The following is a 19188-nucleotide window of genomic DNA, read 5'->3' on the forward strand; positions in this document are numbered from 1 at the left end:
CGGTCGGTACGATTAAAAATGAAAATCGGACGCACCGGCGCGAGGCCGAACGGAACGGGTCCACACAATGATACTGATAGCACACGTATCTAATGTACAGTCAGAGGCAGAAGTTGCTAAGCGGGCGAGGTGTTCAAAATTACCTTGACTGACGCGCTCCTATTCTCTTAACAATAAAGTCGCGTCAAGATCATTTTGAACACCTCGCCCGCTTAGCAACGATTGCTGCTGACTGTACTTATAATAATTATACGTGTGGTACATGAACTTTCATCCAGGGTAAGTATTTTATTAACTTTATAACAAATCAGTCACAGCGGCCAACTTTTGCGTTAAACTAAAGGGGCTTAGAGGATATAACCAAACGGAGTAGCCATTAACAGGCGTTCCCCTCTGTCGGCCAATGGTCATACACACTGTATGGAGTGACGTTTATCTGACATGGCTATTTTTACGTTACGTATGCATTTGACGTGCCCCTCCCCCGCAAAAATCGGCAGATTGTTTTGTACAGAAAATTACAGACAAGGCGTCTCCGTTTGGTTATATCCTCCAAGCTTCTTTGGACATATTTTGACAAAATGTATTTTTATTTTGATGATTTTTGGTATGGTGATGGTTGTCTGGTAAAAAAGGACCTACCTATTCCAGACCAATAAAACTATCATAAAAATGTCAAAAATGTGTCCAAAGAAACAACTCAGATGATAGGTATCTAGGTAAAAACGCTTTTTGTTTGCTAGAAATATTAAATAAATCTTTATTTACATACAATATATATACAGTGGTACTACTAAACGAAATTAATAACTAGCTTAAATCTAAAATAGGCCCTTGAGGCATTGTACCAAGGATGCTGGCGGCATTTCCTCGCTGTATCGCAATGCTGATACGTTGTGCGAGGTAGCCGCCAGCTCTTCGGTCACCAGTTACGTCAACCAGACGCTTCGCGATTTCTGCGAACAACTTATGCGCAACAAAACGCTTTGATATTGACACTGAAGTGCCTCAATACGCAGATGTGATTAAATATTTTTATGCCATTCTCAATTTAGTTACCTACTATTTTCAGTTAAGGTTCTAAGCGATTTTGTTACTTACGTACCGACATCGATTTTGCATTTACCTATTTCCACAACACATTAGACTTGCTTACGACACCCATGGGAAAGCGTGACGCCACGGTCGTCACACAGCTGACGTTGAGAGGTCCTTTTGTCAAATCCCATTTATTTTCCTAAGTCTTTTGATCCTACACTCAGATTATTATTTTCTTTAAAAACACGTGCCGTTTTTGCTCCGTAAGTCGCTAATCTCGAATAAAATAATTATGTTAACGTGTCCTTTGACTTCCTACAGATGAAAAGTTAATCCTGTCAATTTAGTACCTACATACTCGTAAGGGTATAAATGTAATTAAATTGTAAAAGGACAAAGGTCGAGATTGAATATAAATCAATGTTAATTGTTTGCGATGCTAATTTATAATATCATAAATGTATTCTTCTTCCTCGCGTTATCCCGGCATTTTTTAACACGGCACATGGGAGCCTGGGGTTCGCTTGAGAACTAATCCCAAGATTTGACGTAGGCACTAGTTTTTACGAAAGCGACTGCCATCTGACCTTCCCACCCAGGGGGGAAACTAAGCCTTATTGGCATTAGTCCGGTTTCCTCACGATGTTTTCCTTCACCGAAAAGCAACTGGTAAATATCAAATCATATTTCGTACATAAGTTCCGAAAAACTCATTTGTTTGAATCCTAGGGTTTGAACCCGCGACCTCCGGATTGAAAGTCGCACGCTCTTACCGCTTAGCCCACCAGCGCTTCTTAATATCATAAATGTATTGTTATTCCTTTAATAAAATCAATCGTATTGTTTACATAGTGGTGAATGTTATATGGATTTGGTATCGAGAATATCTAAATTCAAATAAGTATACGATTTCAACGTAAGAATGACGTTAAACTCGATCCAGTTATGTTACAGGATTAATAACACATGTAGATACCTGCTAATAACTACCTAAGCACAGTCAGCAGCAGAAGTTGCTAAGCGGGCCAGGTGTTCAAAATGATATTGACGCGACTTTATTGTTAAGAGAATAAGAGTGTGTGAAGGTAACTTTGAACACCTCGCCCGCTTAGCAACTTCTGCTGCTGACTGTACATAAATCCACATACAATACCTAATAGTCTTGCAAAGTATGCACACTTTCATTTGTAAAATAAAGTTTAAACTGTTAAGGAAACATTTTCAAGAATAGCAAACGAAATGGCTCAGAAATAACTCTTCTATTGTTTCTGTCAACTGCGAAGCTTTTTTTACCGTAATAAGTAATATGATTCAGTTTCGAAACCTTCAGTTTGAATGGTTTCTGTGATTACTTAAACGTATTTTAGATAGGTATTTTTTTTAAAGCTTTCTCGTCGCAATACTCCATTGTACGAAGAATTATATTTCCAAATCTTATATATAGAACTTACGAGTAAAGTACAAAAGTTTTGTACATTAGACCTTAATTAAAGAAAATGTACTTAGTTTGGAAGCAGTTTTTAGTTTTGAGCGAAATAGAAACGATGTTTTAAAAGCTTAAAACATTAAGTATGTATTTTTTCACTTCTTTTTTTAGTATACACTGAGGCATTATAAATATAATTATTTTATTCTCTTAACTTATGGGTAGGTAGGGTACCTATAATATATTCTTAACTTCTACAAGTTATGTTTTATTGTTTTAAACGGGTAATATTTAATTTGATTAAAAATTTATTGAAATATCCCACTTAATTTTACTTTCAATAAAATTACCAAAAAAAATAGGTTGCATTATATAATTTTTTTTTTATACTTAACACATATTAAAAGATGTAACAATGCACGTCGTGCAGTTTACATACATTAAAGGAATACTTTAACGTCTCGAATACTTATATCGTTTTGTGTGAACCATCTTCATTGCACCAGAATGTATAGGTAGGTATTAAGTATTTACGAGTACGTATATTGAAATGTAATCGTGTTAGGGAAGTGAATCAAAATAGGTTAGTACATACCTACTACAAAAATGCGACTAAAAGCTATCAATTAGGTACTATTGGAAAATGATCTGGATCAAAGCAACAGGTGTTAATGGCAGTTCAATTGAAAAGGACATCGGTATTTGGTAAAACGCCAAGTTTCAAACGATTGGTGTCAACATTTTATTTCGCTTCTAAAATGGAAACGTATGCGATCTAGAATGCTTGAAACTAGATTTTAATCGGATGTTTTTGAATGTAATTTATTTATTTACCTTATTAGTTTTGTTCGTTAAAACACACCACTTGAATTGAATACCACCAAAATCACTTCTCCTGATAAGAGTAGGTATGTACACATTATTTAACTTCGAACTAAGACAATTAGGTAAAAAAAACTTATTAAAATCGTCATTATTCCGCACATACTCGTAGCATTCCATTAAAAAAACACAACGAATCGTAATCCGCATTGATCGCTGCTTCTACCCACCATAGGTTAAAAATAAAATGCGTTTGTTATGTTTCGTTCTGTCCTTAATTTATAACATTTTTCCTTGTAGACATTAAAATGTATTAGATTAATTTGTAAGGCGTTATAATAATAACATAATTATATTGAATTTCAAGAAAGCATCCTGTTACTTCGGTAATTTTAAAAGGTCCTTTAACCAACGACCTGCATCGCGCTATTGAAATTTTTTAACACACATAAACAGATAGAACTTCAAAAAAATCGCAGTCGGGTGTCCAGTTCTCCTCGGGAAGTCACCTAGAGTGACCTGAGATGTGTAAAATGATTGCTAACCTTTTCGAAATTTAACTGTGCCTCTCCAGCGCGGTTCCAAATTCATTGAGCTGCTGAAAGGCAGATTTCGTGGGCCTGAGGGAGAGGTAAGCGCCGTACTTTCTCCCTCACTCCTGTGGTCGATGTTCAGTCTACTGTTCTCGCCCTCACCGAAGGAGAGCTAATTTGACACCTTTTTTTGTTAAAATGTATATTTAGAGAGTTTATTATAAAGGTTTTAAAATGTAACAGAAATAAATAGGTAATACCTACAGTTTTGCAGGAAATTAATTTACAAGTACCAAACTAATACCAAATACCTATATACATTATCTGGGTACCTTTTTTCGGGTATTGTATTAATTTTAATTACATATTTTATAAAAGGGTTAATAAAACAAAACTATAAGTAAATAAAACTTGGCCAGCAAAACATTATGGGATTATTAGTTCATTGAAACGTTAAAAAGATATAACTAATCCCTTTATAACAGTAGACCGTGCTTGTTAGGTAACAGGTAAATTACATTTTATATTTTTCATTCCGGTAACGTCATAGCGCCTACGTCTAGCACGCTCCAGCTGCTCTGCGTCATTGCTATTAAATTGCATCAGGCGTTAATTAATCTTGTCGCGCACACGTTTCGCTCTGCTCTAAACTTTAAACCGAAATGCATGCAAACCTAAGATTTCTATAGCCTCACTTCACAATTAGGTTCAAAATGTAGTTCTGTCATGATTTAGATTGGAACAAGTTCGTGAGCGTCAGGAGTTTTCATTTAACGGCACACGCCCAAGAGAAACTTTTCTCATTGATTTGAAAACTTTGCGATACGACAGTAAATTATTCTGGGCAAACCTTGGTTTCATTAGGATTTAACCGGTTAGCTCAGGATTTAGTTTACTCTGTGCACGTTTATAAATATATTTAAACCTAGGATCACGTTTACACATAAACAAACTAAGAGAACACGTAAGTATTTCATCTACAGTTCTACACTATTGCAAATTGCAACTATGTAATATAGACTAAGTTACATAGCATTTTAACTGAAATGAATTCATGTAAATAACAGGATATATTTAGAACGTGATGTCTGTAAGCAAGTTCTTGATTTATTGCAAGTACCTAAGTTCAAGTTTAAGTACTTCCAAATGTCAAATTAATATGTACAGATATTAAGATCAGCAATCAGCTTATAAGCAGCTGTTTCAAATATATATGTATTTTCATATCCTTACAAGACAACGTACGCAACGTTTTACACCTACGATCAAACACGCAAAGCCTAACCGCGATAATACTAAACAAGCAAGCCCGAGCCACCTGCGCCGCACGAACTTTCTGATTTATCCTACAAACTCCGAGATATTTATATTTTAAATACAACCACAGTCGAGCTCTTTAATGTCCGTGGCCCCTTGGTTCGAGCAAAAAGACTTAAGAACCAAGTATTCCGTGGCTTTCCAGAGTCCATGATTGTGGAATTCAAGGTAAGTGTATTGGAGTTTCGAATTTTTCGAAGCATGAAATTATAAGATCTAATGGCCGGTGTTTTTTTTAGGTTACAATTTATACCATGTCTTATGATCGATTGTTGGCATCAAGTACCCGTCTGTACAATTAGCTAGAGTAATTTTCAAGTTAAAATTGTTACAAGCTGGCATGCGTATAACTTCAGTCGTTAATTACATAGGCAGATATTAAACTTGCTGTGCATATATCATAACATGAGCCTCCGCTCGTTTCAATCTTGTGTACTCGTATGAGCTATAAATATCAAGTAGTTATGTGTGCCTTTGAGCGATCAAAACAAACAAAGTGATGTATTTTATTTTGGTTTTAACTTATTAATAACAAATAAAATGATAAAAAAAAACTAAACGTTAAAATTAAAACTAAAATTTTACGAATCTTAAATTAAACTTATTTGCGCCATTTGGCGTAGAGACTCTGGGACCGTGGGGGCCTAGCGCAAAAGCCTTATTTAAGGAAATGTCCCAGCGCCTCATTGACACCTCAGGCGTGACCAGAGGGCTGGCAGCTACCTCGGCCAGAGGATAAGCCTGGCCATCCAAAAAGGAAACGCTGCCAGCCTTCTGGGCACCATAACGCATGAAGGTGACCTGGGGAGCATTTTTTACTTATAAGTTTAGTTTTAACTTAGAAATCGCAAAAAAACTGTTTTTTAAATTTAGATGTATCATTACATTACGCTATATTAATCAAATGCTCATTGTTTACATCGTATTCACGAATAGAAAACCTTTTGCAGAATCCATTTGATACAATATTTTTATTTGGCAAAGTTTACTATGCCGATTCGATGGCACTAAATTCCTAGACAGGGTTTCGGACATGGAGTACGCTTAAAAAGGAGTCAAAATTTCTACGTCAGTGGTGTTGAGTGCTAAGCACATCCCTTTCTCATCAAATAGCAACATGCCCTCCGATGTACGCTCCATACTTCCATGTACTTCACGCCCTAGCCAATAAGATTTGCAACTGATAAATCCTCAGTATGCACTTCCAGCGTAGAAACGGACTCCCTCGACAAAAACAACCCAATTCGTATATATGGATAGAAATTTAAAAATTCCGAAAGTGCGATGCAGGAATCATAGAGAAAAAATTACTATTTCTATGACGTCAAGGGACCCAGGTAGTTGGGCAAAAAATGCAGTTTGGGTGATGTTTAGAAAAACCGTGACGCCCGAATCTATTTGTGTGCACTCGCTACCCTTACATTACAAATACGGCAGGTTTTTTCTAAGCTGCGCTAAAGTTTAGAAAAATCATTCAATTATATACCTTGTGCTATTAAATCAAGGTGTAATATTCGTTATACGTATATAGGCTTAGCGAATTTTTGCTTGACATATTTAATGGTCATTTAACTCATTTGTGATATTTAAACTAACAAAATGAAACGAAGAACAATTTAAATGTCTAACTCTAAGTCAGTCTAGTCTAATGCTCCACTGTTTTTAATTGTGATTTATAAACAATGACACAACAATTTCAATAGCCCCAAACTAGCCAAAATGGCATAATGAAAATTGTCTCCATCTGAAACAATGGAAACTATTCTATAGTGATCCATTCTAGAGATGTTGAGATCAAAAGGTTTTAAAGTTCATGATTCGCTTTATACCAAAGTTCTCCCGAGTTGATTAATCGTTCATTCATCAAAGTTGCTAATTATTATGGTCGCCTATACTTACTTGAAGTACATTTCAAAGATATTGGTTAAAATGTATGGCATAATTATAGAAACTAAGCGTATTCTATGCCACATAATTTCACATAAACTAACTTTGTATTTGTAACTTTTATCAAGGTTCGGTTTTATCCTACGTAAAAGAATCTATACTAACAAGTCAAGATAAATATTTTTTTTTTTTTCAAAATATGTCTATATCTGCCGTATCAAATTAATCAATCAATCAATCAATTCATCTTTATTACAGATAACAAATGATCCATATTACATTAAATTCACGAACACAGTTAAGATAATAATAAATAGATAGGTACATTTAAAAAATAATAATAATACTTATGTTCGACTTCAGCTGCATTGATTATTTATTCAATTTGTCAATTTTGTAGAACGTGTTACCTAATAGTGCAAGCGGGTTTTACTTTTTTTTTTATCATACACACATTAAATTAGGCATTGTATTGTTTCAGGTTATTCACCAAAGGAACCACCCTCCAGTTTTATAAGTGTATTTAAAATAGAAAAATATTACCCAGTGTAGTGCGTACTAAAGTAAAAGTGCAAATGTGCCAGTGCCAAAGTGAGAAGTTGTCATGTGACGATCTAAAATGTTGAAGATACAAATGCTAGATTCCATCGTCAGTAATGAGGCGGATGAAAACCAAGAGCCGCAGCAAAACGGGTAAGTAGACGGCGTCTACATCTTTTGATTTTTTTTATGTATGAGAAAAACTAGCAGACGTATCGCCTGCTTCATTTTTATTTAAGTCTTAGATAAAATAAAGAATTTGATCACAATATCACCTGATCGTAAGTGCCGATGAGGTTTAGGATGGAATGTCCATTTACTCTCAATTTAAAAAGATCCAAGTTATAGTGGGCTGGGAATAGATTATGGTAAGCAACCGTCGCCCATGGGCATTTGCAACACCAGAGAGGTTTCAAGGGCTTTGCCGGCCGTTAAGATAGAAGTAGACTCATTTCGTCAAGACTTAAATCGTCAAGGTTTAGGTCGTATCGGTCCGGAAATACCGTGGGCGACAGTTCATTCCACAGTTTAGTTGTTCGAGGCAGAAAGTTTCTGAAGAAATGCTAGTTAGGACTGTCAACCATCTAAGTGGTGATAGAAATGTTGTCGTGTAGAGTGATGGCGGAAATCCGAGACAGGAACCAAAAATATTGAAGCGATTGCGCGTTTCTTAATTTCTCTCCACCCCAGACAATAAACATCACATCTAAGTATCGACTATTCTAAAATCGTTAATTTCTCCGCATATGTTTTTTCAATCAATTTTAATATGTAGGCAGTTTGTAAGATATTCATAAATTCCCTAATCAGCGTGTAAAATTTAATGCCTGTGCACACCGGCTGCGTGTGCGTGACGTGCACGTGCGCGTGCGGCGTTGTAGTATACAGATCCTTATGAGAGACGGCACACCGCTTGCGTGACGTGTGCGTGTGCGGCTCCAACATTTTAGCGCACGCGCACGTGCACGTTACGCACACGCAAGCCGGTGTGCACAGGCCTTTAAGATTGCCAGAGGTTAGACACACGCTGTATAAATATATGCACCTATCGCAGTGTACCTAAAGCAACAAGTACTTATAATATAAGCTAATTAATGGACTAATGTCACTCAATAGGTTCACCACCGCGTATAACACAACTTGCAATAGATATCATAATTAAAGTTGATTTTGAGATAATAATCTACACCGTATAATTATCTCTATCAAGGCAATTAAGAGTGTAGCAGCCATTACGAGTGAAGTCGGTTGAGATAGTTTAATCGCTGGTTAGCAATTAATTTGCGAGTTTTGTTCAAATGTTGCCTCATTTCGGGCGTAATGGCTACGCGAATTTCAACTGTTTTTTAATGTTAGTCAGACACCGATGTGCTATCCATAGCCTAAGGGTTTTGGTTGGTGCCCATTGAAGTCTGTATTTGATCCATTGTGAATCATAGCGGAGTTTTGAATTAAAATTGCAACTGACCTCATAAAATTTTTAATCAGATATGTTATAATTTAGATACGGTTTCAAAGATAAGGTTTGCTAAGTGTATTATGATGAAAAAAAAACATTATAATTTGATGAACATCTCCAACAATGTGATAAGCATCTGTCAATTTGACTCTATGGCACTGTCAAATTCCCTACATAAAAAGGAACCATGGTTGAGAGTGCCACCTAGCTATTATTAATTAGCATTACTTAACTGCTGGATATGAAATGCTATAAGATAACCTGCGCCACCTAGCTTTTACCGAAATTTCATGACAGAAATTACAAATTTTTCACTGCCACTTTATTACAAATGCTGTTGAATCAATTATTATAAATTCATTCGTAATTAAACAACACCTCAATCTTATTCAGGAGGTACAGCAATTCATCAACCTAATTTATTTGTAAGTCAATCTGCTATGCTTATACATGCGGTTCAAATAGAATAGATATATGTACATATTAGGCATAACATGAATAACTATGACACATTCTTGGCATAAAGCTATAATTCTACTTTACTCGTGATTATTAATTCTATTTGTAACAGAAGGCATATGATATTATGTACGTTTAAACGAAATACGCGCTTTCCATGTGGATTAATAATTTGACGACAAAGCTTTCTCATATCACTGCGAAGGAAATATTAATTATACACCCAGAACTTATCGGGTTAAACACTATTCGCGTAACGTTGACGATGTTCTTGTGGCCTTACTATGTGGGAATCCTAAGGGTTGTAAAACAATGTAAAATATTGTACTAGGCAGTTTTGACAGCTAAAGTGTACATCCCCCGTATGAAGTAACTATTAGGTTGTCAAGCGCTGACATTTGACAGTCGAGTTACTAAAGATAATTTATGGCGTCGTCGTACTAAAATATTGCAAGACGGGCATTTCTATTTTTAAGTTACTCCCAAATTGCATTTGATTTAGAACAAAAATACTCAGAATCACGAGCATTCGATGCTAATACGAGAAAAAAAGTGTCCCCAAAATTTCATACATTTATCGTTGTTTTCTTACGTTACGGTCACTCAATTTTTTTCGCGTCAAAACATTTTCCCTTCTACTCTTTCCTAATCAGAACTCGATACCGATTATGCCCTTAAACGGATCCCCACTATTGTTGTTACAGTATGTCCTAATAATAGTATCTACCTAAACTTTGGCTCACAATAAGTATCAATCCAAAGGTAAATAAGGGCAAGGCCGAACACAGTTTGATAAAAACGTTAGCCGTCGACAAATACAAAGACATAGAAACCATTAAAGAAATATATTGGCCATTAAACAAAGAAGGTCCGTGGTCAAAAATAGGAAATTAACTTCCTCGGGGCGCTTAAATATCACTTAGAGAGACAACACCAGAGGAACAGAACACACGGAGCAAAAAATATCTACGAGCGGAGAAGCCTAAATTTAAATGTTAAGGCATTTTATTTACATTACACCCATTTCAGACTTAGTTTGGACTAATCAAAACATCATCTTTCTGGCACCGTTCCATGTTTTTTTGTCCTGAGAGCCTGAAGAAATCAAGAAATGGCGCAAGCACTGGTTTCATCTCCATTCTAGAGAGGTATCTATTACTTCGGTTTCCTCGCGATGCAATTTTTGTACACAGATTCTAAGAAACTCAAACTAGTCTCATTGGCCAGGGGTTTGGAAACCGGGACTCGAGAGCCGCATGCAGTTCTTTCAAGGTGCAACCCCGGTTCTTCTAGCACCCTAAAATTGAATATCAAGCTCACAGTAGGACAGCTAAAATATCAAAAATTGCTTTTAGTACTCACAATGCTCACGAAATGTCTAATCTTCTCAGTCTCTTCTTTTCATGTGTCTGCCAAATCTTGCACCAGGCTCTCGGAGCTTTCTAGTCTCATGGCGTTATTCATAAACGCCTTTTAAGTCTAACAAGCCCTTGTCAATCGTTTGTCCTTATGCGTCATTTTGACATTTGTGTTTGTTAGAAAGGGACAGAATTTAACAAAGGTTTGCAAAGTTTTATGAATACGCCCTATATTTAATTTATGCCTCTGACTACTCACATGCTGATATGCTAACATCTCCGCTTGCTTCCATACGGCATGCAAACGTAACCTGAATTCACCTACATTCTATTTCCTATCCTATCGATTGTCCGCAAAATAACAGACGTCGCGGCGCCATCGCCGTATAACTTTTTATTGACTCCATTTGTACTAAGTATGTATAAGTTTTTATAAAAGTCTAGCTGTATCCGTCGGGCTGAAATAGTCTTGTTTACCAAAACCTTGTCCTTTTTTCCTATCAGAATGTTTGTTCGAGTCAGTCTGTTCATTTGGTAGGACACTGTTGGAATTATAGTTAACTTAATCAGGTGCTTTTTACTTGTGTCTGTATCTATTTACCTACCCATCTAATTTCTAGTATCAAAAAGTGACGTATAAACTTAGAATAAAGGACCCCGCAGCAAACATAGGGAAAAAGTGGTTTCAGTTAAGAGCGCTATTACATTTCGGCGTTGAGCGAGTTTAGGTATTTTACGCGCTGCGGCAGGCCGTGCGAGCTCAGTACGCCGATCCCTTCTACCACACTCGCACTACAATGATGGATTAAACATTCTTGATCCTTCGCGAAGCATATTGAAATCAACCATAACAACACTAACTGTACTTAACTTTTAAAGTTCTAAAACTGTTATTTGGTAAGTACGAAAATACTAAATGCAGTGCAAATGTACATAGGGGCTGTTCATAAATTACGTCATCTATTTTTGACGATTTTTGACCCCCCCCCCCCCCTCAAATCATCCAAAAATCAAGCTTCGGATGAATCTGTTTCCTCCTACGTCATGTTACCATCATCCGATGTCCAGACCCCTCCCCCCCCACTCCTCCCATTTGAAACGACGTAATTTATGAATAGCCCCATACTCGTACTTATGAAGGTATATTACTCGAAAGAAATTATAGGTACCTACTCGCTTATTTACATGTTTCGTCATTGCATTTGGTACCTATAGGTTGTAAAGTTTGTATCAACGAGGGTTTAAAAACGAACTGGTACTGAGGATCTGATGATGATTAAGGTGGTCACGGATACCAATCAACCATGTAGTAACATGATTAGGCTCGTTTGATTCGTCTCAACAAGATCTTTGACACTGAAGATACACAGGGTCTGATGATGGAGCTGGAAGGTGGCCACGGGTACCAGTCTATCATGTAACTAAACAACTTCGTGTTTGGGCTCGTTTGATTCGTCTCAACAAGATCTTTGACACAAGACAGTACTCAGGGTCTGATGATGGAGCTGGAAGGTACCATTACCAATCAACCATGCAACTAAACCACATCGTGTTTAGGATCGCTTGATTCGTCTCAACAAGATCTTTGACACTAGGTGATACTCAGAGTCTGATGATGGAGCTGGAAGGTGGTCACCGGTACCAATCAACCATGCAACTAAACCACTTCGTGTTTAGGCTCGTTTTATTCGTTTCAACAAGATCTTTGACACAAGATAGTACTCAGGGTCTGATGTTGGAGCCGGAAGGTGGTCACCGGTACCAATCAACCATGCAACTAAACCATTTCGTGTTTAGGCACGTTTTATTCATCTCAACAAGATCTTTGACACAAGGTAGTACTCAGGGTCTGATGATGGAGCGCGAAGGTGGCTCATCATCAGCTCCATCATCAGACCCTGAGTAGTATCTTGTGTCAAACATCTTATTGCGACGAATCAAACGAGCCCAAACACGAAGTGGTTCAGTTACATGGTTGATTGGTACCGGTGACCACCTTCCGGATCCATCATCAGACCCTCAGTACTACCTTGTGTCAAAGATCTTGTTGCGACAAATCAAACGAGCCCAAACACGAAGTGGTTCAGTTAAAGTCTATTTCAATAGAACTTGCTAACTGTGTTAACAAACCGCCATATTGAAATTGTCTCTTTATGATGAATTTACTAGTGATGGCCAAGACTCCTACTTACTACTTTACTAATGTCAAACCATATCGAATAATAAAATACCAAAAGTAAAAAACAAGTAGTTACTTATTTTTAATTTGTTTAATCACGATCAGAAGACAAATTAGTACCTAAGAATGATGTATTGATGTATTTTATAACCTTGGCGGTAGGTACAGAGCGTGGGTTGGGTAGTGTGTAGCGGGTTTATATCACAAACTTTAGTCACAACACTACCCATCATAGACAATTGTAGAATTTAAAAGAAACAAAACCGTCATTCCAACAGGTCCTAATAACCTAACTTATGAACCCATTTTAAACTTTTAATTAAATATCCAAGATACAGTTATATGTTTGTGTATTTTACGGAACGGACCGTTTCTATGGTGTATATGTGTATGGTTTCAATGGTATTTGATGAGGTGGTGTGAAAATTCAAAGAGAAACAGTGATAAAACAAAGTTAAGTTGTTTGTTTACATAGTTAGCAAGTTCTATTGAAATAGACTTTACATGGAAGACTGGTACCCGTGGCCACAGTCCAGCTCCATCATCAGACCCTGAGTACTAACTTGTGTCAAAGATCTTGTTGCGACGAATCGAACGAAGCCAAACACGAAGTGGTTTAGTTGCATGGTTGATTGGTACCGGTCACCACCTTCCGGATCCATCATCAAACCCTCAGTACTACCTTGTGTCAAAGATCTTGTTGCGACAAATCAAACGAGCCCAAACACGAAGTGGTTCAGTTACATGGTAGACTGGTACCCGTGGCCACCTTCCAGCTCCATCATCAGATCCTGAGTACTATCTTTTGTCCAAGGTCTTGTTGAGACGAATCAAACGAGCCTAAACACGAAGTGGTTTAGTTGCATGGTTGATTGGTACCGGTGACCACCTTCCGGCTCCAACATCAGACCCTGAGTACTATCTTGTGTCAAAGATCTTATAGAAACGAATAAATCGAGCCTAAACACGAAGTGGTTTAGTGGCATGGTTGATTGGTACCGGTGACCACCTGCCGGCTCCATCATCAGACCCTGAGTACTATCTTGTGTCAAAGATCTTGTTGAGACGAATCAAACGAGCCTAAACACGAAGTGGTTTAGTTGCATGGTTGATTGGTACCGGTGACCACCTTCCGGCTCCATCATCAGACCCTGAGTATTATCTTGTGCCAAAGATCTTTTTGAGACGAATCAAACGAGCCCAAACACGAAGTGGTTTAGTTGCATGGTTGATTGGTACCGGTGACCACCTTCCGGCTCCATCATCAGACCCTGAGTACTATCTTAAGTCAAAGATCTTGTTGAGACGAATAAAACGAGCCTAAACACGAAGTGGTTTAGTTGCATTGTTGATTGGTACTGGTGACCACCTTCCGGCTCCATCATCAGACCCTGAGTACTATCTTAAATCAAAGATCTTGTTGAGCCGAATCAAACGAGCCCAAACACGAAGTGGTTTATTTGCATGGTTGATTGGTACCGGTGACCACCTTCCGGCTCCATCATCAGACCCTGAGTACTATCTTGTGTCAAAGATCTTGTTGAGATGAATAAAACGAGCCTAAACACGAAGTACTATCTTGAGTCAAATAAATACATATAGAATGTCAGGTCGTTTCAAATATTTTTAATCCTGTCCGGTAGTTTATTAAACTGTACCATTATAAATTATAATACTATAAAAACAGTGCTAGGATCAAAGTCTCTCGTTGCGGTTTACACGCACACAGTATAGCGTTTTACACGGCGCCCGCCGCACACAATGATAAAAAACCTCGTCGTCGCCGTTGAAAATGTGCGGAGCCGACCGACACACGTCCTGCCTCTACAAGCTCTGCCGCGGCACTGAGCTGGCGCAGCGCGCGTCATCGGTAATATAGAGTAGTTTTCAAAAAATTGCCAAAAAATTATAGTAGAATTTCATAAACACTAATGTATACCAACAGTATAAGCAAACGTTGCAGATTGCTTGAGTATGAAAATGACTTCGATATTAAGTAGATTTTCGTAGGAATTGACACTTGTTTCGGAAAGAAAATCGAGTTCGTTTTACTTTGATTTTCTCTTTCTCAAAGGTATGTAGGAAAAATATAGTTTGATATGCCTAAAGTACAGGGTATTAGTAATACAAAATAGCCAGGTTTAGCAGAGTAAAATTCTCAACATTTCCAAATAAGAGCTCGCCATTCAGTGCTTCACGGGGTTTTTCGGAAACGACCATCAGAAAAAAAATCATTACTAATTTAATAAGTCCTTTTTCTAATATTCACAACGATATTTATAAAGATAAGAAGACGCTTTTACTGGAACAAGTACTCATTGTTTCTAATAATGAGCGCAAAGTCCTGAATTTCGTCGACTAGTATCATCAATTTTGCATTATTTCGACTTTTCTTGTAAGAGCGCTCTTAAATCTCACGAAATTTTAGTATGATGTTAATTTGGCTCTCCTGATTATTTTTAGGGCTCCGTACCCAAAGGGTATTACTAAGACTTCGCTGTCCGTCCGTCCGTCTGTCACCAGGCTGTATCTCACGAACCGTGATAGCTAGACAGTTGAAATTTTCACAGATGATGTATTTCTGTTGCCGCTATAACAACAAATACTAAAAACAGAATAAAATAAAGATTTATGGGGCTCCCATACAACAAACGTGATTTTTGACCAAAGTTAAGCAACGTCGGGAGTGGTCAGTACTTGGATGGGTGACTGTTTTTTTTTTGTTTGGGCACTTCGTGCGCGAGTCCGACTCGCACTTGCCGGGTTTTTTGTTTGGGCACAACTCTCTCAGAAGTATACTTTCAGAAATAATCAATGTAATTGTTGTATACAAAATATGTGTTTGAAGACCATTTTTACGTAATTCTTCCTCCTGACAGTTGGTGGCTGCACCTTATAACGTCAGTAACTGTCAGTGTGTGTCATAACAATATATTGATTTTAGAAAACATGTCGAGTAAATAGAAAATTATATACTTGATTATTTCTGAAAGTATACTTCTGAGAGAGTTGTGCCCATACAAAAAAATAATCAGGAGAGCCATATTAACATCATACTAAAATTTTGTGAGATTTAACTGAAACCACTTTTTCCCTATGTTTGCTGCGGGGTCCTTTAAAAGTGGAAAAATTACTAGAGGCCGTGAGTTCAAGTCTCACCCAAGACAGTAATTTTTCCACTTTTCAATTTATTCTAAGCTTAATAGCATCGTTCGCAGACGTTTCTGCTTGCTAAAATCAAAGACTTATGTAACTTCGTATAAGATGAATAAAGTCTAAGGAAAAAACGTGCCTCGGAAATCAAGAAAAAGTCATTCTCGGATAGATGGCGCACACACCTTTGGCCTATGGTGGCTTAGAGGATATAACCAACGGAGACGCCATGTCTAAAATTTTCGGTACAAAATAGTCTGCCGTTTTTTGCGGGGGAGGGGCACATCAAATGTATAGGTACGTCATGTCAGATAAACGTCAGTCCATACATATGGTTGACATATGGTTGACCATTGGCCGCCTTTTTTCGACAGAGGGGAACGCCTGTTAATGGCGGCTCCATTGTTAATTACTCCGAGTATGGTGGCGTGACAACACCGTTTCATATTTAACAATTTTAACATATAGATATCAGTTCGGTGGGTCAAAATGATATAAAAATAATAAAATCATTTATCCATATATATACATTTTTATGATAATTTTATACGTTTTCATTTTGAGTTTTAGTCGTGTGTCGATAGATGGCAGTAAATTTACTGTGACTACAAAATTTACTATGACAGGAACCCTCTATACTATCTATTCTCTTTTCTAAAATTAAAAGTGACGTATAGTATGAGCATGTGATCATGTAATGTCACGCGCGTTTAAAACACGTCTACTGTAATCGGTTCAACTCAACAAATCCCAACACAGACACACACACTATTAGTTAATAACCAATTTCCCGATAGAACTCTCGGTAGTCTCGGTCAGTTCAACCACACAATCGGCGTTAGCGAATATTGCTTCCTGGCCTTCCACACAAACAACACAAGACACCGGCACAGGAGTAGAGGAAACAAACAGAAGAACATAACATCATTATTCACACTATACAATCATGTAAGACGAAATTCTACTAGAGTGCTTATAAAACTATAGTTTTAGTAATTTCAATTTGGCGGCACCTTGAGACAGATTTAAGTACTTTATCTAAAAAAACACTTTTATTATGAAATCTTTCCCGTAACGTAAAAACGGTCAACATGGTATTGCTTGTGATCGTAAAATGAATGAAATGACTTACGAGGGCGTCGCACCCGCCGAGACGACGCCGCCGGCAAAACAAATGCGAAAAACCGTCCAGGGGACATTCCATTTGCTTACAAACATGCTGATACTTAGCTCAAACCAGTACAAGAGCGCTCTAAAGGGGCCCACAGATTACCAGTTCGCTGGACGATATTAGCGTTCAGTTGTTCGGAGCTGTCAAATTTTGCGTTTAACTGGCCGATATCGTCCGGCGAACTGGTAATCAGTGGGCCCCTTAATGTTACGAATACATAGTTTATAGGGTTTTATTTCGGTTTGTAGTTTATACGGAAAAGAAAGCGAAAGTCTTTGTTGGAGCATTCCATGAAATTGTCTACCGTTGTCAGAAATTTTATCCATAATCGAAAGTATAGTACTTACTAATAACACAAATATGACTGACTGTCTAGAGTGTCTAGTATGATTCACTAAACCGATTTCAATATAACTCTGATATTTACTTTTAAAAATGTATTTACTCTTGTGTACACGCGTCCCTTTTTAACTGTTAACTCAATACGGTTCCGGGAATGCATCCGGACGTCCGAATGCGTTAGTGAAAATACAGTGTTATTTTGCAATTCGTCAGTGTACAAATGGACGAAAGACATTGACGTCACAATCAGTAAACGGACATGGAAATGTCCAGGAAAATTGGTGAAAATAAACATGCAACGTAAGTATAGGTAATTTCACGAAATCTGAAATGTTTCCATGAAAATGTTGACAGTTCAGTACTTACTAGAGTTAGACCAAGAAAAGTCTGCAGCCATTTTGATAGCCCACGCAGTGCAAGTGTCATTTTAAACGTCAAACTTCTATGAAATTATTACCTATAAATAACACTTGCCCTGCGTGGGATATCAAAATCGCTGCAGACTTTTCTTGGTCTAACTCTAATCTCACGGCAGCTCTTATGAATTTACTCTTTATGTAAATATTTAGATCGTTCAAGCGATAACAAATACTTAATTATCTTGTAATATAATAGCAGTTAGCAAAGTATACTCGTTGTTAATTAACGAGTTGTTAATAACTTACTTCTATCTTGTCACGGCACTTTAATTAATAAATAAAATAGGATACTGCAGGCGTATTATGGATGGATTTATTCACGTGATACAATAACTGTCACTTTTTAACACCGCGGGATACAAAGTGTGTACGCAGCGTGCGATGTCAACGGTGACCTAGGCTAGGCTTAATTAAATACCTCGTACCCAAAATACCCTTATAACGTGTCAATGACAAGCCCTTTCAGATATTCTTATGATATTAATGCAAATGTATCGACACCTATAATTTTCCCCCGTCATCCGTGACAAAGGTATAAGCTGTCAAAGGCATCGTCTCGTTACAGCGTCACTTTACCCCCGAAGGCCGTAAGAAAATATCGTTTAGAAGAAAATGTATCTTTAAAACGACTAGAGTAAAACGAGCTCTGATGTGTATTCCCGTTGATTTTTCGGGAGCGAGCGATTTTTTTTAGGACTATCCGAATATGTATTAGTTACATAATAGCATACATGTAGTTACATAGTTGAGATCGAGTTCGAGCTCAAGTTTCGTATCAACTATATATGGGTTATGTCCAGCAGTGGACTTCCTCTGGCTGATATGATGATGATATATGGGTAGTCGTAGAAGTCACTACGGTGGATATTATTTTGTCATGTAGTGGATATCAACTTATTGTGTTATTTGTGATCAAGAAAGACTACTTATTTTAAATTGGTTTTATTTATTTCAGCCTTACAAGGTAAATGTAATGTTCCTCATTATCTGTTCGACACAAATAGATATCATGAAAAAAATCAGAGTCAGTAATGCTTTCACTAAAATTAAATAATTTCGCGTCGTTCAAAAATTTCACTTAATAT

The 19188-nt window shown here is 37.3% G+C and overlaps 1 protein-coding gene across 2 annotated transcripts in view; it reads left to right on the forward strand.

Annotated features, from left to right (window-relative positions):
* Positions 1–19188, forward strand: part of LOC134797524 (rap1 GTPase-activating protein 1) — a 432711-nt gene that overhangs the window by 144384 nt on the left and 269139 nt on the right. Inside the window, exon 2 of one of the 2 annotated variants that reach the window (XM_063769789.1) lies at positions 7505–7716. In XM_063769789.1, coding sequence (XP_063625859.1) covers positions 7643–7716 — 74 coding nt within the window. In that variant the 5' untranslated portion in view covers positions 7505–7642. Of the gene's footprint in view, positions 1–7504; positions 7717–19188 lie in introns of those variants that run through there. The other variant, XM_063769788.1, reaches the window with a different exon arrangement.

Source organism: Cydia splendana, chromosome 15, assembly GCF_910591565.1.
Source record: "Cydia splendana chromosome 15, ilCydSple1.2, whole genome shotgun sequence".
Classification (NCBI taxonomy): domain Eukaryota; kingdom Metazoa; phylum Arthropoda; class Insecta; order Lepidoptera; family Tortricidae; genus Cydia; species Cydia splendana.